Source organism: Panthera onca, chromosome A2 (assembly GCF_046562875.1).
Source record: "Panthera onca isolate mPanOnc1 chromosome A2, mPanOnc1 haplotype 2, whole genome shotgun sequence".
NCBI classification, from domain to species: domain Eukaryota; kingdom Metazoa; phylum Chordata; class Mammalia; order Carnivora; family Felidae; genus Panthera; species Panthera onca.
This window is the reverse complement of record NC_138340.1, coordinates 118299213-118323637: the sequence shown is the minus strand read 5'-3', so window position 1 is coordinate 118323637 and position 24425 is coordinate 118299213. Positions and strand designations below refer to the sequence as shown.

At 46.7% G+C, this 24425-nt stretch overlaps 2 protein-coding genes across 2 annotated transcripts in view; one reads left to right on the top strand and one right to left on the bottom strand.

The window, feature by feature from the left end:
* SKAP2 (src kinase associated phosphoprotein 2) overlaps positions 1-24425 on the top strand; it is a 238658-nt gene that overhangs the window by 200925 nt on the left and 13308 nt on the right. The window lies entirely within an intron of this gene.
* Positions 562-9507, bottom strand: LOC145712973 (putative uncharacterized protein C7orf71). The gene is made up of 3 exons (XM_081790733.1): positions 9439-9507; positions 7742-7917; positions 562-859 (listed from the first exon to the last, which is right to left on the bottom strand). Exons 1-3 carry the CDS (start codon positions 9505-9507, stop codon positions 562-564), a joined length of 543 nt encoding a protein of 180 aa, XP_081646859.1.

The window sequence follows — 24425 nt, the reverse complement described above, 5'->3', positions numbered from 1 at the left end:
ATTTCCATTCATACCGTATCTCTCAGTTTGCCCGTAGAATTTGGTACAACTTACGACTTTAGAATTACTGTATAATGCTCAGAGGTGTGAAACGCCATTTCGAGTAATGCCTTTCTTCAGTTAATATAGATAAATATTGATGGCAGGCAGCAGTAAAACAAGTCATTAAATTCTTCAGTGCAAGTGTGTCCCACACATTGCTGGAAGCTACAGAAATCGCACCAGGCTCTGAGAAAACCGCTGCATCTGATTAGAGAGCGCTCACAAACACCCCTGGCTTGCTCCTTCCAAACTGGAAAACAAGGGAGCGCGGGTGAGGCGGGAGAGAGCGCGGGGTGGGGTTGGACTTCCACTGCAGGTCTATTCTGTCCACCCTTTCTTCTTGCTACCACCCTAAGGAATTCCTGGGTGAGCCAGAAACCTTTGAAAAATGGCAATCGGTGGCAAATGGGAGCTCTGGTGCCCTGAAAACAAAGCAACTTTAAACCTAAACCAGTAACCCTATAAAAGCAGCTAAAGATTTGGAGGGGCAGTACCCCCCCTCCTCCACTGCTGTTTCGATTATTTGACTTCAGAGTCTTTGTGGCGATGCGGAACTTGGCCTGGGTCACTTAGATGTGTGGGGGTGGGCGGCTGGCTTCGGGGCCCAGATAACCCGTCTGTTGCTTGATTCCCTGGGATGAAAAATGAAGGAACTGCTTCCTCATTTTGTAACGCCACCCTTAAGGATTGCAGCCCGGTATAGATTTTGAAGCACCACGGTGTGGGGTATCCTTTCTTCAAGGTGTTTTTAATGGGCTCCGGGTTGTCAAAGACACCGCTCTGATAATGAGGCTGAGCCCCGTGTGAGGAGAGAGCTCTGTAATGAGGGAGGAGGACAATTTGTTACAGTTATGTGGTTACTTGGCCATAATATCTTTTTGAGGTTTATTAAATCATATAAAATTTCAATTTACACTGTAATATTCTATAAAAGATGGAGCACACAGAAGTAATAAGTATGACAACATTTCTTTCATTTATGAATCGTATTGTTGATTGTGTTAACACTGCCGCATCCAGCAGCAGGATTATTTATGTTGGGACAGTAATTTTCTATCTCCAATTTAATTGTGTAAAAGTTAATTACAAACTAGAATAAAATGAATGCAGTTATGGCAGGCAGGGAAATGCCGAGATAGGGTGTTCTTGGGGGAAAATATTTACTCAGGCTCTTCCTCGTGGAGATCGTTGTTAGGGGAACCCAGGGGCTAAGGTGGCTTTTGTTGCATGAAGAGAGGCCCTTGGTTTTATCTACTAGGAAATGAACTGTTCGGTAGCTTCCTATGTTCCCTATGTTCTCGGTGTTCCCTGTGTTCTCAGTGACCATTCTAGAAGCCCCTTCCTTTCCCAGTGCAGCGGCTGGGACCCAGACAGGTTACAAAACCTGCCCCAGTCACCCTGCAAGGTCGGGACAGAGTGAAGACTAGAATTCAGGTCTCATGACACCAGGTCAGATGACTTGCACTTAAATGTGGGTGTATATTCGTTTCTGCCTTAAAGAGTCGGGGAGGGGGTTTAGAAGAGGCAGAAATTTTCTCCAAATTTCACCACAAGGCGATCTGTGCCAGGGGAGAAGGCAAATTGCAATGTAAGTATTCTCCAGTCGGGGACGCTCGCTTTCCCTCTCCCGTTGAACTCTTTTTCCACGTTGCCATTGGTAACAACCAAATTCCTCCGAGAGACTTCCTACCAAAGCAGAAAAGCCAGGTACAACCGTGCAAGGGTGGCTCCAGCCAGCCCTGACCCCCAAGAGTGAGAGGAGCACAGGGGAGAGAGACTGGAAGCAAAAGTGAGAGAAGCCTCAGGCCCCGGCCTAGGAAACCCCGGGCCTTCATTGACGTCCCCTGTCACTTCTCCACATGCGCTGTCCCCTGCTCCCCTGGCCTTGCCCAAGAGCCTTTGTGCCTCTCGCTGAGAAGGCGGGTGAGCTCAATGACACCCACTGATTTCCCGCCACATTCGCTCCCCTTTCTCCAGACAGATGATCTCTTCCCCTTCCCGTCCTCACCACCGCACTTGAACCATTTCGGGGCCCGTTGAAATATCAAGATTGACTTGCTAGGTGAAAGACTTTTATATTTAGTTTTTAATAGAGCAAAAGTGACTCTAAATTTGTTAATATTCTTTAGGTTACATAGGACAAATTACAGATAAGTGAATCAGTAATGAAATTTGTAATGAGAATTTCTCAAGTATGAAATGTTGGCGCAAGGAAAGTTAATTGCGGGGTTTTACAGCCATTATAGTTTATATCATAAATGCAAAAATGACTAGGGCCATTTAATTACAGTAGGAACACACTAAATTTTTATGGAGTGCCATTTTGTTAAAGAGGTACTCGGAGCATTAAGAGCAAATACCATTCTAACAGTGGGCCCAGGTAGCTTTCACAACATCAAATAAATATGCTATTGCTACAAAATTGTTCCTTAGATACTATAATTGACATGATGACTAATGAGATGGGTTTATTTTCACAGCTTCACATACTCAATTTACAGTGTCGGAAAGTTATTTTTTCTGCCATCCGTAGACCTAGAAGGAACCAGAAAAATCCCTCTTGGAAAACACTATCTCTGCCGCTTCTCTAATTAACCTTCAAAAATGCATTTTGAAATATAGAAGTTGGTGCCTGGCATAGAAATTGGATTGTCTCAGGAAAAAAAGACCCAAGTGCTAATTTGTTCCTTATTAAATATCTGCCATGTCAAAATTACAGGCAGTTAATGTTTTGGCGCCTTTCAGCAGGGCTAGGGACAGCTTTTCCTGAGGGCCAGGCATAGTGGGGTGGTTCTGGGTACCATTTACCCCAGAAAACAGTGTTGTCCTCGTTGACTGCACCCAAGCTCAAGACTCCCTGTCACTCTCCCCTCAACCCCCAGTCCAGCCAGGTCCCTGCAGGGGTCAGATCCCCTGGTCTCTAAGGGAAGGAGGGAATATAACAGGACAGACAGAGAATCCTCATTAGAATCCGTCACTTTGGGAGATGCGTCGCCCTCCTCACCTTCTCATTCCAGGCTTCAGGAGCTTCCAGAAGACAAAAGAACATTTCACGGGGAAAAAGAGCTAAATTAACTCTGGACCCCTAAAAGTGATTCAAATTGTTTTGGAAACCTAGAATGGTAGTACTCTCATTATTTTGAAAACCTAGGACAGTTTAATCTCTCTCTATTATCCAGTAAATTCCCAGGGAGGATATTCTTCTAGCCAGTATTCCTTTTTCAAAAGCAAATGAAAGATATATGCGGTTTCCCATGTTTAATCAGTGGAACTGAATTCAGGGACTGTTGGTTTGTTACACCTGCATTCGAAACCCTGCTCTGCCATGCAGTGACCATGATACTCTGAGCCCCTTTGTCCTCGTCTGATAAGCAAGAAAGTAATAATAATACTGATTTTCCAGAGATGCTGTAGGACTCTGATAATTGAGTGAAGAGTATGTAAATATAAAAGCAGCATATCACATGTTCTTAGCATTATTCACAATAGCCAAGGGACGGAAGCCACAAAGTGTCCACTGATGGATGAATGGATGAACAAAATGTGGTGTCCAGACAATGGCCTTAACAGGAAGGGAATTCTGACACCTGCTGTGCCATGGATGAATCCTGAGGCCCCTATGTTGAGTGAAATGAGCCAGTCACAAAAGGACAAGCGCTCTACGATGCCCCTCGTGTGAAAGACCCAGTAGTCAAAATGTGAGTGGTCAAGTTCATGGACACAAAGGTAGAATGGTGGTTCCCAGAGGAGAACGAGACATCGTTGTTGAATGGGTGCAGAGTTTCAGTTTTGCAAGATGCAAAGAGATCTGGAGATGGTGGTGGTGATGGTTGTGCAACAATGTAAATGTACTTAACGCCAGAAAACCCTGTACTCTTAACAATGGTTACCATGGCAATCTTTATGGTTACCATGGCAATCTTTATGTTATAGGCATTTGATCACAATTGTTTATCTGTTTTTGGTGTTTACTTATCTATCTATCTGTCTGTCTGTCTATCTATTTATCTGTCTATCTATCTATCTGTCTATCTATCTATCTATCATTTATGGACATTTACTTTATTTTAGGTTAGAATCTATACTATATTTTCTTGCTAGATTGTTTCAGCTTTGGTGCTTCCAGGTTCATTGCTGTCTTCTTTGAACAGGTTCTCGTCTTTTGGGGGGCATTTTCTTGTTTTCTGGCATTAGAAGATGTTCCAGACTCATCTTGTATTTTCCATGTCCTGGCTCAGAATTGGCCACTTCTCCAAAAGCTCTGGTTCTTTTTATTGGCCAGCGCTGTGTAGATACCCAGATAGCTATGTTGTAGGTGTGTTCATTGCTCCTGGGTGGTAATGCCTTTAGGCCTTCATATATATATATATGTATATACACACATATATGTATATACATATATACACACATGCATATGTATATACATATATATACACATATATGTGTGTGTAGATACATATACATATAAAGAGAGACAGATATAGATAGATAGATAGATAGATAGATAGATATGAATATGATTTAAAACTAATATCATAGGGATCATTTTATACTTATCCCTTTTCTTACCTGTAACATCTTTCTTCTATGGTGGAAACTGCTGCTCTCAAATTCTAAGATGAATTTACCTATTTATTAGTTCTATTATCTACATAGATTAGTTCCAGACTTGCTAGCTGATAGTCCTGTGAGAAACATGTTTGCTAACCACCTCACAGCATTTATGCTGCTTGTCTTTAGCCTTACAGTAGCCAGTCAGGACACTGTTTTCCACAGTTGTTTAGTTATTTTCTTCCCCATCCCTTTAATGTAGTTCATTCGCAATAGAGCTAGATTTAGTTTTAGTATTTGTATTCCATTTGCCCCCCCCCAACACACATCCTGATTGCTTTGAATTATTTATTTATTTGGGATATGTGAAGCATTACTTTGATGCTTAAGTCAAACTGTACATAAGATGTACTCATAGAAGGATGGCTCTTTCCTCCTCTCTTCTGTTTTCCTCTTCTCTCCACTCCTGTCCACTCACCTGCTGTAGGTAGTAGCCCATACCCTTCGTTTCTGGCTAACCCTCTCTGCATTTCCTTTGTGCAAATGAGCACGTGGCTGGGTATTTTCCTATATTCTCTCTTTTTACATGAAAGGTAGCATACTCCAAATACTCTTTTGGACTTTACTTTTTTTCACTGAACATTAGGACATGGAACCTTCACAGTTTTCAAAAAGGAGCGTACGTTTCAAAAGGCTGAGGAGTGCTGGGGCACCTGGGTGGCTCGGTTGCTTAAGCATCTGATTCTTGATTTCGGCTCAGGTCATGATCTCATGGGCATGGGATCGAGCCCCACGTTGGGCTCTGTGCTGAGTATGGAGCCTACTTTGGCTCTCTCCTTATCTCTCTGCCCCTTCCTCTCTCACTCTCTAAATAAATAACCAAACAAGTAAATAAACAAACTTCTTTTTTTTTTTTTTTTTTTTAATTTTTTTTTTTTATTTTTTTTATTTTTGGGACAGAGAGAGACAGAGCATGAACGGGGGAGGGGCAGAGAGAGAGGGAGACACAGAATCGGAAAGAGGCTCCAGGCTCCGAGCTGTCAGCCCAGAGCCTGACGCGGGGCTCGAACTCACGGACCGTGAGATCGTGACCTGGCTGAAGTCGGACGCTTAACCGACTGCGCCACCCAGGCGCCCCAACAAACTTCTTTTTATAAGGCTGAGAAGTGCTAAGTAGACTAGACAACCTCCAACCACTTTGAAATAGAAGGACTCTAGCAGAATACTAGAAGGATCTTCTAGTCTAGAAAACTAGTCTAGGAAGACTAAATTGGCTTTGCTTTCAAAGAGCCTACAATGGAACTAAGGAGACAAAATGTGTATTCATGGAAAAAATTGTCAACCTTCTGAAACGAATTGCGTCTTCTCATTCCACCGGGAGAGCAGGTATCAGATAGCGATAATTTTGTCAAAGAAATTCCAGTGGAAAGAGAGCAATGCCGTAATGATACGAGCTGAATGCTCTGGGATTTACAGAAATCCAGAGGTGTGGCTGAAACTGATGTAGATTCTGGCTCGTTGCAGGTCATGTGTCACTTAAATGTCTTTAGTCCACTGTGTTGGGTCCCTTATCTCAGTGCTTCTCAGACTTCAGGCGAGCACACAGATTCCCCCCACCATCTTGTTAAAATGCTGCTTCTGATTCAGTAGGGCTGAGGTGGGGCCCGAGAAGGTGCAGTTCTAACAAGCCCCAGGTCATGCTGTTGCTGCCGGGCCACAGACCACACCCGAGTAGCAAGACCTTATGTGGCATCTAGGACTCAAGTTCCAAGATCCTGCTCCTTCCTTATGGAATCAATATGCTTTCCAAACATGTGAAAAAAAATCCCAACAAAAAGCTGAATCCTATTTCCAGACTTTGCATTTTCCTGTTTACCAAACTGTCTGGCATTCCTGATCTAATTGTAAGACAACAGCACGAAGACATTAAAGTAAGTTTACTGATGCATATGATTCATTATAAAACCAAAGCTTTATATTCACTGGAAAGCAGATTCTAAGCCTTCACAGATACACCTGCTGTGCGAGGCAGATTAGATGGGGGTATTCACTGAGCTGCTCTGATGTGTGCAAGACTGGATTGAAGTTAAAATTACCTCGAGTTAAAATAGCCTCGGTGGATTTTGATTGTGCTTCCATCTAAGTAGGGTTAATTAGGCCTTGGACTTCATGATAGTGATCGGTGTATAACACCATGCTGACTCTGCAAAAATCCCCTATAACCTGTCTCAGGTTTCCTGAATTGAATTCTTGTTCATGCATATAGAATGAACACGCTGACACACGGGCTCTCCTTGATGTTTTTAAAAATCTTTTCATAAAATATGTATGCTTCTAAGTCTAAAGAAGACACGAAGCGTATTTTCACACCAGCTACAGGTTGTCAAAGATTTTTCCGTGGTCACGCCAATGTGTAAGGGTTAGCACACAAATCCTACGGCACACTTAGGAGGTAGTGACTTAATTCAAATGTTCTTGGGAGAGGAGAATATTTGATAGATTTAGCAACAAGCTCTTGCCTAGTACGATATCTATGGGGCATCTGTTTTTTCATAGAAGTAAGACTTGATTTGACCTTGCTAGATGCCACTTGTGGCTTCTCAAGAAAGGCCACTGATGTCATCCAAGAACTTATGCAGGCTTGAAATCAGGGCATTTTCCCCCTTCTCCCTCCCCCTCCCTCCCTCCCTCCCCCCCTTTCCCAACCCTCCTGATTACATTTGATTATTTAGCCTGATCGCCTGTCTGAGTCTGTGGTTCTGGGGGGTTTTATTTCCACCCTTCCTTTACTTTCCATTCTCATTGGCCCCCTCCCCCTGGCCCTTCTCCTCTCTCATCTGAGGGAATACAACAGCCTCTTCCCTGCCCCTGAGGCCGTAACTTCAAACTCCCCTCTGTGCCACTGCTGTCTGAAGAAACTTCCTAAAGCATGGCTCTGATCGTGTCACAGCTGCCCCTTCCAGGGCTTTCCATGGGCCATCAAATTGACAACAGATTTCTCGACGCAGCCTCAGTCCAGCCTTCCACTTTGCCCTTGTTATGCACCACCTGCACTCTGTGCTCTAGAAGGTATTATTATTCCTTCAGTGACCACCCCTTCCCCACTTTGAGCCTCTACTCTTACTCTTATCTCCACCCAGGTCCTCACCCCACCACACCCCGATCTTTGCCTACCGTGGTCTCACGTACCTTGTAAAGCCCATCCTTCTTCCACGAAGCCTTTCCTGATCCCACAAGGGAATCATTTTCCAGGCCCTTCTGACCTATGGCACGCAGCTTACGACGTACCACATTCTGCCTTGTGAGGCTGCTAGTCTTCGTCTCCTTGTGGTGGTCATTGTCATGGGATCAGATTACCGAGTCCCTCTTTGAGTATGTGGAGCCATCGATGTGTCCTAGACGATGTGTAGGGAGTGGGAGGAATGTGTGTCCCTTCTGGGATGAGCCTGGCATGAGCCCTCCATGTTTGTCTCTTCTCCTCTCCTGGGAGACCTCAGTGTTCCAGGTGGGAGCTGCCTCATTAGCCCATGTCCTCGAGTGATCATAGTGAGCAGAGACCCTAGTTGATCCGCCTTGGACATGTAGCATGACTGAGAAACCAGCTTTGGTTTTGGTCAACCAGCTTTGGTTTTGAGGTTGTTACCACAGCAAAACCTAGTTCCGGGGGCTGTAAGATCCACCAGCTGGGAATTTTGCCTTTTGACCGGAAATGTCTATGCCACCTCACATAGTGCCTACATGTGATGGGAGCTCAGGTATTACTTGTGGGATTAAATTTAACCAAACGGCACCCAGTGTAGAATGACGAGGAAGGCACTGTGGCCTAGTGGTCAGGCGCAAGCCCTCTGGAGTCAGGCTACTACCTCTCGGCTTCATGATTTCGGCCAAGTGACCCCCACACCCTAAGCTTCAATTTCCCCCTCCACGAAGGGGACAATAACTCAACCTCCGTTAGAGGTAGAGCCTAGGCTCTTGTGAGGATCAACTATGATAATGCACATACACGCTGTCAGCAGCCAATTAATGTCCGTCGTTGCTAATTTTTTCTGTCTCTGTTACTGCGGTCAGTCTCCCAGTACTACACTGGTATTTCACTACAGGGCAGGGCAAAGAAGAAGTTTCTGGAAATCAGGTAACATTAGGATTAGGGCCGCAGCGGCCAGGGATAAGAAGACTCCACGCTGAGGGACCCATGCGGCCCACCCTTGCTGCTGGCCTCCCCCGTCTGCCGACTTCAGGCAACCCAGTTGCCAGACTCTTCATAACTGGAACCTTCAAGGCCACAAGCAACCTCCCGAGGACCTTGAGTGGGTCAGTGGATGTCAGGTTCTTTACCCACATCTCCTGCCTCTGACTTTAGCCTTCACCAACAAGATGTGAGTGTTGCTACCGAAGACTGAACATAAGCTAATGTCACCAGCAGGGAAGAAGAATAAGCAAATGTGTTAATTAAGGCTAATTAGTCTATTTTTATCTCCAATCACTTTTTAGAACCAAAGAAGAAGTCACTATAGTCCGTTGTGTCTCCAGGAAAAGATACTATATTTGCATTTCTACATATGGGCTATGTTTTCTGTGTCACACATTGTATTAGGATCCTAAACACAAGATTTTCTATATGGTCACCTGTAATCATGCCTAAGTCTTAGGCTAATGTATAGCTTCCCTTCTACATTTTTTTAAAAGTAAGCTTCTATGCCCAGAGTGGGGCCTGAACTCATGACCCTGAGATCATGAATCACATGTTCTACCAACAGAGCCAGCCAGCCACCCTGATTGTCCTTCTTAATAAAAGAATAAACAGAACTCAAAATTTTTCCATTGCATTAACTCACTAGTATTTACTGAGTGGCCACAGTCCCTGACTCCACGAAGCTTATATTCTAGAAAGAGGTTCCAGCAAATGGCTGACATGGTGAATCCAGAGAATTCTGACAGACATGGAGAAGTTTCTAGAAGATGTCACAGGCTCTGTGGTTGAACCCGGTGAATATTTTCTCGTTGACTTGGTTGAACGCAAAGAAGAAATGCTTATCCAGTCCATAGATATAGCCTACCAGTGGGAGAAACAGTTAGTTTATTGATGACATAATCAGGATTCAAAATGTCCTCAATGGGATAAAACATAGTTCAAACCATAACAAGGAAGCTAATAAAAATAAATGCAAAGTCCTGCATTTAGGTACACAGAATCCATTACTGAGACGCAATGTGAAAACAACAGCGGGTTTCAGGTAGCCTTGAGCTCAGCAGGTGCCAATCACAGGGGTGTTTGCTACCTGTTTGAAATAAGGTCTTGGGCCACAAGGGCCCTGTCGTTGAGTTCACTTGGATGCCTCCGTGGAAGAGAGAAGTTGAAGGAGATCAGGACGGTGAAGCGTCTGTAAACAATCTGAAATGGGGGATATTTATTTATTTATTTTTCATTTGTTTTTAATGTTTTTATTTATTTTTGAGACAGAGAGAGACAGAGCATGGGCAGGGGAGGGGCGGAGAGAGAGGGAGACACAGAATCTGAAGCAGGCTCCAGGCTCTGAGCTGTGGGCACAGAGCCCGACGTGGGCCTCGAACTCACGGACTGCGAGATCATGACCTGAGCTGAAGTCGGACGCTCAACCGACTGAGCCACCCAGGCGTCCCTGAAATGAGGGATATTTAAACCAAAATGTACTATCGATGTGCTAAAAATATCAAGGACTGCGAAGTTAAAAACGGAGAACATAGGTTCTGTCTGTTCCAGAGTGTTGACATCAACTTAGCTTGACATGTCTCATAACTAACACCAGCCAGTGGTGGCTCAGAAATGAGCCTGATGTGAAAGCTTTCATGTCAGTGTGTCACTAGCATCCCCCAGGGATCTGTGTAAGGGAGAGATTCACGCTGGTCTTTGCTCTAAGAGGCTCTGTCCAGTACTATACCAGATTTGTGGATAGAATGGACTTATTCCGTCATGGGATTTTCTGTTCTCTTATAAGGACACACTTTTTAATTTTGTAATGGGAAGCGGTAGAAAAATAGGATTTGCCTTATATACATTTGCCCTAATATATACTTAACCATATAAGTATATAAAACATTTTTTTTTAAAAAAAAAAAGACAATCGGTACAAAGAGTTTTTAGCTGTCTTGCCCAATTTGCAAACTAGACCTTGCCATGTTGGTATGCTCTAGGCCCCAGATGCTATCACTAGATCATGAGCTGCCGTTCTAGAAGATTAGGATGGCTGGGTGACCATTTCACATAGGCTTCTCCAAGCCCCCTGGACAAATTTCAAACCCGTTGAAATTCCAACGTGAAGGAAGTTTATGTGGCTTTTTTCCCCCATATAATAGATGCTCTGTCGAGTAGCGTGTTTCGTGCTGTGACAATTCATTCCCGCACTTGTGACAGGACCGCCGGCTGATTTCACTGTGCTCAATTAGGAGAAAATGCATATTTTAATCTGCCCCGTGGTGAGGTAACACTTTGCTCAGTGGCCTTGGCAAACTGGCCATTTAACCATTTAGGTGGGTGGAGGCTTCCTCTCCAGCCTGTCATTCGGCTGCCAGCAGCCTCTCCATTCTTGCTTTGTTGCCAACACTACCCAGGTTGCGGAGTATAAACAATTAAAGGCCACTCCATCATTCTTTGAGCCACTGTGCTGCGGCCCAGCCCCTTCGGCAGTGGTCGCCATCCTGGCCTAGAGCACATAGCTCAGTGCTGTGTGCACGCACTTGAAATGTCGTTCCCTCTCTCCTTTCCTGGCCTGCAAGGATTCAGAGCCCAGCATGGAAGCCTGCACATGGCCCCTCGGCCCAGGGTCCGTTGACTTTGCGCCCAGGCCAAGGATAGAATTCGGGGCCTGCCTTTGCTGGAACTGAGAAAGCTTCTCCAGGTCGGCCGGCCAGCTCGGATCTGGCATCAGAGTCCAGCAACCATCCTGGAAATCCCGCCGAAGGTCACTCCTCGAACTGGCCATGCCCACCGCCGTCTCATCACCACGGCCCCCACTGCTGCCACAGAGAGCAAAATTGTCCCTTTCTTTTCCTATTTCTTTTTAAATTTGCCGATTAGTGAGATCATCCGTCTCAGGTATTTTTCCTCCTTTCTTTTTATTCCATCTTCCTTCTTCTGTCTAGCCTTGAGATTTCTTAGATCTTCAAGTTGACACATACGACCTCAGAACTGGGTAGGGTGAGCCTCGGGTGGAAATCATAGTTGGTGGACCGCTGTGCTCGTGGAGGTCTTTGGTGTCCCCAAGGCTCAGATGTACCTGGGATCTGATCTTGGAACTTCCACTAACTGATTTAAGTTATTTAACCTCTCTCTCTCTCTCTCTTTCTTTAAATTTTATTTATTTTGAGAAAGAGATAGAGTAGGGGGGGTGGGCAGAGAGAGAGGGAGACAATGTGGGAGAGAGAGAGAATCTCAAGCAGGCTCTGCACAGTAGCCCCACACGGGCTCGAACCCAAGCACTGTGAGATCATGACCTGAGCCAAAATCAAGAGTCGGATGCTTAGCCAACTGAGCCCTCCCCCCGCCAGGCACCCCAAGTTATTTAACCTCTCTTAAGTCATACTTTTCTCATTTTCAAGTGGGGAGAATAACAGTCCTGCCCTTCCGGGTTCTCTGTGGGGATGATACTTAGATACCTAAAGAGCTCGCATTTGCTGAGCCCTCTCTCTATGCTCTCAGGAAGTGCTGAGATAGATGCATCATCTCGTTTAACTCATGGACCAACCCTCTGATTATCCCCATTTTTTTTTTTTTTTATAAAGGCAGGACCAACCCTCACAGGGGTGAACAACTGGCTGAGCATAAAGCCTGGGACCAGGGGCAGGGGCTGGAAAAAGTTTGCTTTGTTCTCTTCCGAATCCCAAAGCGGTAAGATGAAAGCCAGAGGCCCGGAGGGCGGAATCCCTCAGTGTCCAAGCTGAGTGTCCTCATGGCCGATGAAATGTCCACAGAGCGTCTTCAGAGCCACACATTTTCCTCTTCCCATTTTGAATCTGGGAAGAATCCCCAGATTTTTCATTGCCCCTGATTGTTTTTTAATCAACGTTCCCCAAACTGTTTCCTCTGACTCTGCGATTGACAGCCTCGCATCGGGCTCAAGCCACCAGCTGGGCCCAGGCACAGATGCTCTGAGTTTCTGTTGACTGAGTGGAAATCACTGAACCTTTTGTGTGAACCTGCCTAAGGACCCAGACCAGACAGTGGAGTGGGGACCAGACGGCTGTAAATTCTCTGCAGGATTAGCCCATTTCTGATGTTTTCACAGAGCCTGTGACTTGTTGCCACAAGTGCCTTTCACTAAATCACTGCGTCCCAGGGCTGGGGGAAGAATCGGCCCCAGGATCCAGGGGGAGTTTTCCAAGGAGGAGATCACGCACACCAGCCTTTCTTCCCCTTTTGCTTCCCTTCCCTCCTTGCCGCCTCCCTGTTCTAGTAAAACAGCATTAAAGCATCAAGGGTCCCTAATGGAGTCTCGGGTACCCTTGAAAAGGTTGAGGAGGGGAAGCCAGCATCAGCACCCCAAAATGAGTGATGCCACCCAAAGGGCATGCTGGATGGCTGGTCCAAAGGGTTTAATTTTCCACGACATCATTTTTGCCTGGCTTCTCTCTAGAGATGCAGTGTGTCCCATCCTTCTTGCAAAATTTCTTTTCATCGCTGCACTGCCTTTCCTATAAGGCCCGTGTCTTGATATCACAGAAATGATCTCCCACACGAACACTCTTCCTGCTTTGAATCCCTGCTTTGGTGCCGTGATGTCTCGTGTTGCCATGGATGGACACGTACGAGCTGGTGAGGAGGTGGGAATGAGCTCTCCACTTAGGTTTGTAGAAAGCCTTCTCAGTATCGTCCTCAGGACCCCACAACCAGGGTGCTTCCTTCTGTACAGGTCCCAGGCTCTTGAAGAAAATATCCTGTCAACCCTGCTAGCAAGAGACTCCCCCCACAACTACTTTGGATCGCCTCATTTCTCGTTCCCTTTGCCCATCACGTGACTTCTTTTCCTTTATAATTTAGTGTGGGGAATCATCCCCCTGGAAGTGAGCAGAAGGCAGAAAACAAGGGTTGGGCTTGATTTAATGCTCTACTCTCGCCATCTTGAAATTATGAAAAATTTCCAAACAGCGGGCGCCACAGATTATGTAGCTGGTCCTGGAGACGGCAAACATTTGCTGATCACTTAGTACTTTCTAGGCTAGCGATTCCCAAACTTGACGGCACATCTGAATCACTTGATGGGGCCTTTAAAATCTTGCTGCCCAGGCCACACCCCAGACTGATGAAATCGGAATGTCTGGACATCAGTATTTTATAAAGGCCCCCGGGTGTCGTGACTCCATATCCCAGCCACTCTTAAGAGAAGAGGTATTCTTACTCACCTGGTGCAGGTGAGGAAATGGAGGCCCAGTGAAGCTGAATGGTGTACCCGAGCTCCCACCCTATGCTGGGGGGTATCCTTGAACTCAGTCTAATCTGACTCTAAACCCCAGTTCTTTCCATTCAACCACATGACTTAAGCCTGCTCTGCTCTTGGTCATTTGTAAGTTCTACTGGCTTCTGAATAAAAGCCCTTTCTACTATTAGGAAGTTCGTCCTAAACATTTCCTCGCTTTGGGCCAGAAAAGGGGAGAATTTTGCATAACTGTTCACACACATTCAGAACGCTATGCAGGACGCGCAGGCAGACATCCAGAAACATCCCACGGCTAGCCAAGCCACGACCACCTGGAGTCAGTTCTGCTCTGAGGAGGAAACATTTCTGACCATTCCCCCGTTGAAGCCTGCCCCCTCCCTTGGGCAAGGGCACCTCCTTTCAGAGAAAGCCTTCAGGCCTCCGTGAGAACACATTTGCCCTTCATGGGGTTCAGCCTTTCACCCTCCCTGTCGGTACATTCAAAGTCCCTGAAATCTGCAGGGCATCAGAGAACCGACTTTCTTCCTGTGCAAGCACTGCCTGAATGTGCTTTCTTTCATTTTTGCCTTTTTTCCTGCCTGAGGGATTTTGTACAAGCTCTCAGAGTCTCCTTCCCTCTGAGTTCATATGCTCTGCACCCTCTTTTCTATTTCTGGCCCGACCCTTCCCCACAGCTGGGCCCAGCCAGTCCAGCGATGGCTGAATGAGCAGGCAGGCTGGGGTGGCTCCTCGTGCCACAGACGGTGGCCTCAGATGGAGCTGCCCTCTTCCTGCTATCCAGCACCTGCACCTGGCCTCAGGAAGCAGAAAAGACGCGGGGAAACCTCCTCACCCACAGAGACCAGCTTTCCGGAAGGCACCAGCAGGCCCATGAGACAACCTGGCACCCCCATGTGTGGCTTGGAAGCTGCCTGCGCCCCTGTAGCCCGAGGGTGTGTTTCTAGGCGCTCAGCTGGGCTGTTCTCCCTCTTTTCCTCTCTGCTTTGGCCTGACATGCTGAGCGGTTGGGTTGCTTCAGGCCTAAGTAAGCTTGTGCTTGTCTTTTGTACCCCTAAATGGGCATGGTGGACCCCGTGCCACCCTCAGACCCTGAAAAGAAGGACACTTGAGGGAGGCAGGGGGGCTTCAGAGGGCGTGAGGATTTCAGGTGGAAGGATCTGACAGCTGTGCAAAGGAAGTCAATTGTTCAAAGCAGGCTTCCTCGGGGTTAATTAGAGTATTTGGGAAAAGAATCTAAATTAAACAGGTGCTCGGGGCTTATTTGCCTTCCCTACAGTAATTGGCTTTTACGCGGGATAGAAAGCTTTACCATCTAACAAAGATGTAGCCCAGAAAAGTCTTTGCCCAGACAGCTAGTTTTCAGAGGTGAGGGACATTTGGCTGGGTGGGGATCATCAGCAGGGTATGGGTGCCAGGAGGATGAGGCTCTTCCCCACCCCCTGGGCTCCAGCCCTTGACTGGCTCTTCCTGACCAGTCTAAAGCAAACAAGTCTTTTTTATGGAGCAGACCTTCACGAGCCAGCTTTCTTCCTCCCCGTCTGTGGACAGGACCCTAGTATGTGGGATGGTGACGCTGGCCTTGGTGGGGCAGACACTAATGGTCTTAGTAAGAGAGCGACTCCCACTTGGGAGCCACGAAGAGCACATCAGTACATCCCATCACAATTTAACGAAAATGCACTCATTTCAGTGTCTCTGAAAGTTTGTACAAGCCTGGGCGAATAGAATCAATGAGCACAGTGGTGTCACATTCAAAGGCGCCTGACACGTTCTCTGGCGACGTCCCCATTGGGGACAAGCGAGTGGACGATGGTCTGGGGTGCTAATATTCCCGTAGGTCGCTTTCATAGTCAGAATCAGCCATCTTGCATCCTTCGCAGACACGCTGGTGTCTTATTAGAAATGCAGTGGATAGAATTTAATGCAATTGAAAAGAAACCCAGCAGACTCTAATCTAAAGAATGTCATTTCAGGAAAATAGCAGCGACTTACAATTTACTGCCCCTAAATTGGAAAATCAGTTTTAGAACATCGTAAACTTTTAATTGCATGCAGCATGGAAACAGATTTAAAACAGAAAGGCGGGGAAAGAGGAGCTCACGTGTACGAACACCTTCCATTGAAGGCCAGTCAGTCACAGCGTTTCATTTCATCTGAACAGCAGCCACATGACACTAGAGTGACTTTCTCCGAGTTAGAAATGACGAAATGGAGGCCCAGCAAAGAAACGTGTCTTGCCCAAGGTCACGGGGTAGAAAGTTGCAGAGTTTGGATTTGAAATCAGGTCCGTTTGGCCCCAACGCCTGAGTATCTTTGAATCTCCCGTAAAACGTATGCACGGAAACGCTTTCTTTCTTCCGCAGATTGACTCCAACAACCGTCACGTAGGGGTTCCAGCAATCGGCGGCCTGATTCTGCTTCTCCGTGCTTTTGATCTACTTGTGGCACGTGAGACATTGTGCGCAACGCCATGAGAGACAGGGCAAAGAAGGCATGGGAAGGTTCCGCTGACTTCTTTCTCAATTGCATTCGGGAAGACGTCACCTTTGTCAGCTCTTCTGCAATATATTTAGAAAGTGGGTCCGAATATGTCCGGGTGTTCTCCCCGAAGGCACACACCCCTGCTCTGTGAAGTCCAGAACTGAGAAGGTTCCAGAAAGTGTGGTCCAAAGCAGGCAACCAGTCAGGCTGAGGAAACCACGAAAGCCCTCTCCTTAGACAGGAGGGTAACCAGAACTGTACTCGGACTCCACAGTTTATTTTTCCCAGGCGGACAAGGGACGAAAGCCACTTTGCAGAACAATGCTTCCGAGGCATTTTATTTGCAACACGATCCTTTGCAAGAGGTGAGCTAAGAAGCAGGGTCAGCTCACACAGGGACTTCTCTCCCCTTGGCCGGCCCACCTAGCGGCATCAGGCCGCATCTCCAGGAGGGAGCGGGGGAAGCCCCCAGTCCTTCATGGGCACAGTAGGTTCCGCCTTATTCTGGTACAAAGATGCGTGTTTGCCGCAGGTAACCTCACACCACCCGGCACACCGCCGCTGAGTTGCACGGCGACGTATGAACCCAAGTGACGCCTTAATGTATCATGTTAAATCACATCCCACAGCTTCTTGGATCCGAGAGAAAGTGACTGGGCCAGAGGGAGCTGCCACATCTCTTTCTTCCATTCTCTTTTACCTTCTAATTAATTTTTCTAATGGGTCCTTGATGTAATAAACCATTTATCATGTGCACCTTCTTGTGAGGCTTTTCTCCTTCCAAGTTATTAACACGTCCAGGGCTTTCCTAGGGAAAGTGTCTAGGCCTTGGCTGCCTGCTGTCCCCAGGAGAATGCCAGGTACGTGTCATGGCTATCCGTACCGTGTGCACAGATAGCGCTCCATGCCAGGCCACCGTTGATTCAGTGATTGTACTTTTTATCCGGCAATGGCCCTGAATGGAGACAGAGCCAGGAAACAGAGCTTCATCTTGTGAGGCTCTGTGGAGAGAGCCAGCTCTAGAAGTCGCTGGCCCAGCTGACGCACAGCTGAGAGCCTTAGCAGGAGCACCAGGGCCTGAATGGGGAGGGGACGAGTCTATTAAGGGAGGCAGCTGCCAGAGGAGACGGAATCACAGAGGGGTGTCCTCCTGAGAGCCAGTGAGGGCCTGGAAATGATCCTGTGACTTCAACTTACTCTGATCTGATCTTCTTCCATAAAAACTGCTTGGAAAAAGCCCAATTGTCATACAACGCGCTCCTTTTCACACCTAACACTGCTAGTGTCTACACCTATTGAGCATTTACTGCAAGCGAACGACTATATATACACCATCTCATCCGATCCTCACCAGTGCAAAGGGGTGGGAAATAGCCTGTGTGACAGAGAAGAGAGAGATTTGCCTAGGCCACAAAACGAAGGTAGGAAACTTGAGACTTGAGCCTGGGTCTCCCTGTCCCCAAGCTAACTCATCCTCATGCTAGACACACGCCTGCAGTTACGCCCTTGGGGCTTTGGCCTTTGTGATAAAATTCTAAGCGGAGTCTCAGGCAAAGAAAACATCCAGCCCCCACTGTATTTGCTGCCTAACCTCGAAAGGTGCCGGCCATTAAAGCTAGATTGAACCCGAGTTCTTGCTGAGACCGTCTTGATATTTTGGCAGATTCACACCCTTGATGAGATTGCTGTCTACGATGAAAGTTGATTCAAGGTCTTGGGACCATTTTTCATACTAGACCCCCGTTTATTAGTGGGGAGTGTGTTGTAGGGACACCTGGCCAGCACTTAATTTGACCTGGTAACATAGAAGCGAGGAGCCCCTTAATCTGTCCCCCTGAGCCAGCCCTGCCCCCTGCTGACGTGTGCCTCATAAATTCAGCCATTGTGTCTGTGAGCGCCTTGGCTGGAGCTGGTTTTATGAGATATCACGGTGCTGTGCTGTGCACCTGTGTAGCTGAGAGCAGAATGTTCGCTTCGGGGGTGGAAAAAAACCAAACGAACCCAGACCCTGGAAGGAATTCAAGCACGATCCCCTTTTGTTAGCGGTCAAAGAGGAGCACGCAGCCTGGAGTAACTTTGAGAAAGGTAATTGAAAGAAACTCACGAGTCCCTACTTCACATCCATATCCTTTAATCCTTTGGATAAAATTTCACATGCCCAGCGAGGTAACAGGCATTCTTTTGCTCCCCCGACCAGCCAAGATTTTAACGGGACCCTTCGGCTTCCTCCCTTCCCGCTGCCTTTGACCTGGCCACAACTAGGATAGGAGCTACACTGCGGGATTGCCTCAAAATAGAGCACTTGGCAGAAATGCTCTTTTGAATGTTGCTGTTCTCCTGTATAAATCAGAAATCCCCAGGTCTAAGCGCGTAACCCTTTCCATGCCATGATTTTGTGTTGGCTTCCAAAGAGCAGCACATGTCGCCCCGGCAGGCAACAGAGCAAGCATCCCTTGGCTGTTTTATGTTAGCGATCTGTGGCTCAAATAGGAGCCACCTCAGTCAGGAGGCCATGTGGTCCAGCAGACAAAGCACTTACAACGAAGGGAGAGAGTCTTGAGATGCAGTCAGCCTGCTTCTTCACCTTAGGTCAATCAATTACTTTCCTGTGTTTCAATTCTTTTTTCCACCGGTATCGCGGGAACAACATCTATTCGCCCAATTCCTAGGATGCTGCGAGAATTAAATTACATAGTAACAGCAAAATAATTTGGCTTCATTGGAATTGGGCATCGCCTGAACCTGAATGGAATGAATGTGCAATTCTTAATGGCTTCCATCTTCTGGCCAAGCTGCTTTGGGACCAGAACAATAGGCCAGGTCTGGATGCACAGGGAGGGGGCCGCGAGACCAAAGAGAGGCCGTAAGCAGAACGTGTTGCATCTGATTGCACAGAAATGCTGCAGTGTCATTGACGCCAACAGCCCGAGTTCCCCACTCAGCAAAGACATCGCGGATTCCAGTGGGTGTTGACAAGGAAGAGGGAACATAGCTCTGAGTAGCAGAAACTTTATTATAATTATTATCATGATGGGTTTGGATTAGATTGCCATCTCTGGCCCTCCAAATTGTTCATCCACTCGAGACTTTGAATCTGGAAAGTCTGGCACAGACAAACATGCACCTGAGTAAGAGAGAGTGCCTCTGCTGTCTGTTTCTCTCTCTCTCTCTCTCTCTCTCACACACACACACACACACAAATGCATGTGCACACAATGTCTGTAAGAAAGAGCACTAATAAGCCCCACTAGTGTTCCCGCCGCTCTTGGAACCCCTCAGACGTAACCCTGTGTCTGTTTGTGTGCACAATCATGGCGACCGTTGCATTCCATTTCATTCATTTCCACCTTGCTCTCTTCCTCTGCCTGGAATGTTCTTCCCCCAGATTTTTCCATGGCTGGCTGGCTCTTCCTGTTGTTCAGATCTCACTAAAATCTCACCTCTGTGGAGAGACTTCACCTGGCCACTCCCACCTCAAATAGCCTCATCTTGTTTCTTTCCACAGGACTTTGCTCATCAAACCATTTATTCCCTGTGATATTTTTGTTGGCTCATTTTCTGACTTCTTCCTGTGGCAGAGACAAGCAGGTACCTCCTGCCATTCATTCTTTCTTTGTTCTTTAGCAGCAGAACCCCAAATTTTAGCCAGGTATGTGGTCAGTCAGAACAAGACCACATATCCCAGTATCCCTGGCAGTGAGGCATAGCTATGTGTCTCAGTTCTGGTCAATCAAATATAAGTAGAGGTATCTTTAGAAGGAGGAGAAGCACTCTTTTTATTCTCTTTCCTTCTTCTTGTTGGCTGGGATGTGAATGCAATTGCTAGGACTTAGGCAGCCACGTTGGACTCTGAGGTGAAAGCCTCATACTTAGGACACCAGAGCACCAAGATACTAGGCTCCTGCATCTTTGATGGCATTATGGTGTGGCCCTACCAGCCCTGGGTCATGTCCCTCTGGACTTTTATGTGACCGAGAAATTAGGCTGTAACTTGCTAAAGCTATCGTTATGTCAGGTCTTCTGCCATTTGCAGCTAAACTGACTCCTAACTTCTAGTGTCAGTTTCTACCCCCACCTTCAAACCTCCCTCCCAAGAGAATACGAACTCTATAAAAATAAGGATCGTACTTGTTCAGTGCCCTATGCCCAGCACTGGAATGACACCCACACATAGTAGTCATTTGGTAAATGCTTATTCAAGGAATAGCTTGCTCGTGTCTCTTATTTAATTTCTTCCCTCTACTGGCTCCTTTCCCTCTCTGCATTGCACTGTTTTAGTTTTCTTTTAACCTCCCTCCAATTTTCTTCTCCCTACATGTCCCTGAAATATACATATTTCCCCAGTTGATGTCCTGGGCTGAGGTGGGAAGTACTAGGTATTTCCGTGCTGACATCTGCATTTCCACAGACCCCTCCGAGCGAAACCGCCCTCCCCACAGTCCAGCTATGGCTACGGACAGGAACACCTGCTCCCGACCCGCTTCTGATTGGATGGGGGTTATCAGGTGACCCAGTTGCAGGCAATCCATTGGCTTGTCAGAAACCTCCGTCTTTGCCTGATATCAAAGAATAAACTGTGCTCATGAGAGTGCCTCTACCGAGAATATTTTTCAATTTACATTTTAAATTTACTTTATGTGAAAAATACTGATAAATACATAAAAGAAAAATCACCCGCCCTCAAATTTTGCCACTTGTAAAAGACATTATATACAGAGGTGAAATTTCTACCCCTTTCTTTTCCTGTGTCTAAGAAATCTTATCCCCTTGAGATAATCAGTATTGGCAGGTGCATGTTTTTCCTGATTTTTTTTTCTATTTTTCAACAGACATCTGTATATATCTAGGTAGATGTATGGGTATTTGTGTGCGTTTATTATGTAGACTTATCCTCTGTATATTGGTCTGTACCATAGAGTCTCTCTGGGCCAAGAAATGCAGATTTATCAGGGATTGATTGATCAGAATTCTTTGAATGGATGTCCCATAATATATTCCACAATTCCCTGCTGATGCAACGTTCAGCATGCTGCAATAAACATCCTAGATAGATTTCCAAACTTCTGTGCTGAAAAGTGGGATTGCAGAGTCAAAGAGAATACGCTTAAATTTTTAAAAAATAAATATCATCAAATTAATCTCCAAGATGGTTACACCAAGTTTACCTTGCCACCTACATATATGAGGATTCCCATTCCCTCATTCTCTCTTTAGCACTGACCGTCACCATTCTTTTTAACTGTGGTCACTTATTTAATAAAAGAATAGTATGTCATGACCTTTGTATTTGCACTTTTTCCTGTACTGGTGAAATTATCTCCAGAGAATGAGGCGTGGAGCTAGAGTTGAAAGGCTGGGCAGGGAGAAGCTGAGAGGTGTGAACCGCCATTTTGAGGAAGAAAGCAGGGTTGAGGTTCGGGGGAAGCAGAAGGCATGGGGACAGGAGGGGTCTGAAGAGGTGATGGAAACAATGGCAAGCCATGGGGGGAGGCGACGGGGTAGAGCCGCGGAAGTATGGTGCGTGGGCGGTAGACTAGGTGACAGGCTGCACACACAGCAGCTGTGCGGCCCTGGTGTTGCCTCAGAGGCCTAGAACCTTCCTTCCCCCTTGTGCTTGTCCTTCTCATCCTCCTGCCCCCTGAGGCCTGGCTTTAACTGAGACCACTGTTTGGTTTGCTTTTCCTGGATATCCCCATTATTTGACATGAGAAAAGCCGCTGTCTTCTCACCTTCTCTCCGCTGTCCTCCATGGAGCTCTGAGACATCTGTTTCCTCCGTGTCAACCCCACTCAGCCCCGATGGTCCCCATATGTGCATCTTCTGTGCCAGCCTCCTGCTTCACATTTCTTTTGGCTGGCAGGATGGCTTCAACACAGTGTCTGGCTGGTACTTCAAGCTCAGTGTGTCCAAACCCACCCAGCTCTCCATCTACCCCCCAAATGGAATCATCTAGATTATCCTATGTCTCTGCTGATTCCCACCATATTCCTGGTCACAAAGACTTGGAACTGTAAATAAAGACTTAAAAAAAAAATGTTATCTCCTCTTACACCTGCCCTCGTTTATTATTTTTTATTTTTTTTTCAATCGTGGTTAAAATACATATAACATGACATTACCACCTTAACCTTTGTTAAGTGCGCAGTTCAGTAGTGTTAGGTACATTCTCATTATTATGCAAATATCACCACCATCCATCTCCAAAATTCTTTTCACCTTGCAAAACTGAAACCCTATATACCCATTAAGCAACAACACCCATTCCCTACTCTGTAAAGACATTTGACCCTTCAGCGTCACCAAGGGTGGGGGCAAGATCACCCGTTTGTCTACAGGATCTGCTCCAACACTGCCGTAGGCAAATAAGGCCATGGGCAAGAAAAGTTAAACGAGTGAATGCCTTACTTATTTCATCCATGCAGTGCCCGGTAATTACTATTTACTCAGGGTCTAAAACCATGCAGTTTATTTTTATTTCTCAGAACAACTCTCCGGTGGTGTTTGTTTTTTTGGTTGGTTTCATTGATGGGGAAACAGAGTCCCAGAGGTTAAGTAACAGCCTGGCTAACACAACCTATAAAAGGCAGGCTGGTGACACGGCCTGACACCAAATCTTCTGCTTCTCCCTGGCTTGCCTCTTCCTTGGCGGCGGCCCCCTCGGCCACCTCCTGTGTCTGTGCCCTCACTGGCAGTCGGTAGCCCCGAGATTGGGAGGCTCTGATACGTCCCTCCCCTCCCCTCCCCGATCCTTCTCTGCTTGCTCCTGTGGATCAGGTTTGCTCAGTCCCAGCTCTGCCCTGCTTGACTTCCTCATGTTTCTATAGACATGCACATCCTCCCCGAATGAAGTTCAAGCTCACTGCCTGGCATTTGAACCCTCCCACGCATGCTTCCAACTGCCTTCCCAGCTGCTGCTTCTTCCCCGTTGTCCCAGCCATGCTCCAACTTACATTTTCCTGCCTCTGTCCCTTTGTTTTTCTTATTTCGCATGTCCCAAATGCCCTTCTCCATGCTACCACCAAGAACTGTGTCCATTTTGTTTGCCATTGCTTCCCCAGGACCTAGAACAGCGCCTGACACAAAGTAGGCACTCAATAAAGTTTTACTGAGTGAAGGAATGAATGGGGCAATGCCTCCTACTGTTTTAGGTGCCATTTCAGGTGCCACCCTCATCAGGAAACCATCTCCAATACTCCCCATACGACTGGGTGTCCTTCTTGGCCCCTCATTTGTTCTTATCTTTTCACATGTCATAGTCTGAACTAAACTAAATTTTTTGGCTACTTGTCTTAGCCTTTCAATTAGATTGCAAGCTTCTTGAGACAGAGACACTGTGTTTTTAAACATTTCTATACCTCTCCCTGCACAGGCTTATGCATGTGAGTGCTTGTGTGTGTGTGTGTGTGTGTGTTCGCCCACGCACGTGCACACACACACACACACACCCCACAGACACAAGTGCGGTGCTGTGCATCCAACAGTGTCGCTCAACATGTGTTAGTTGATTTGAACTGAATCATCTTATCACCCTTCCTACCCTCTCTTCCTTCTGCAGGCACCGGGACTTTGTCCCTCCTTTCCACCCCATTCCTGCCCTGGCCCCCACTTCTCCGTCGTGTGGCCACTACAGTGTTGCCAACTGGCACCCACGGGCCAGAGGATAATTTACATCGGCTGTCATGCTATCAGCTCTCCCCACACAGTGCAACAGGTAGAGGATGAAAACGGATGCTTACAAGAACCTTAAATGTATATGGCAGAGAAGGCTGCCAGGCCAGGAACGGGGTGGTAAGAATGTCCAATACAAATCTGACATCTGCTGGGATAATAAAACTGATGAGCATTTAGGGCACTTTTCCAAGGTGCCAGATACTACTTAAGTATTTTGCGTCCTCCCTGTAAACCTCCACCATCTCACCCTGTGAAATGGCTATTATTATC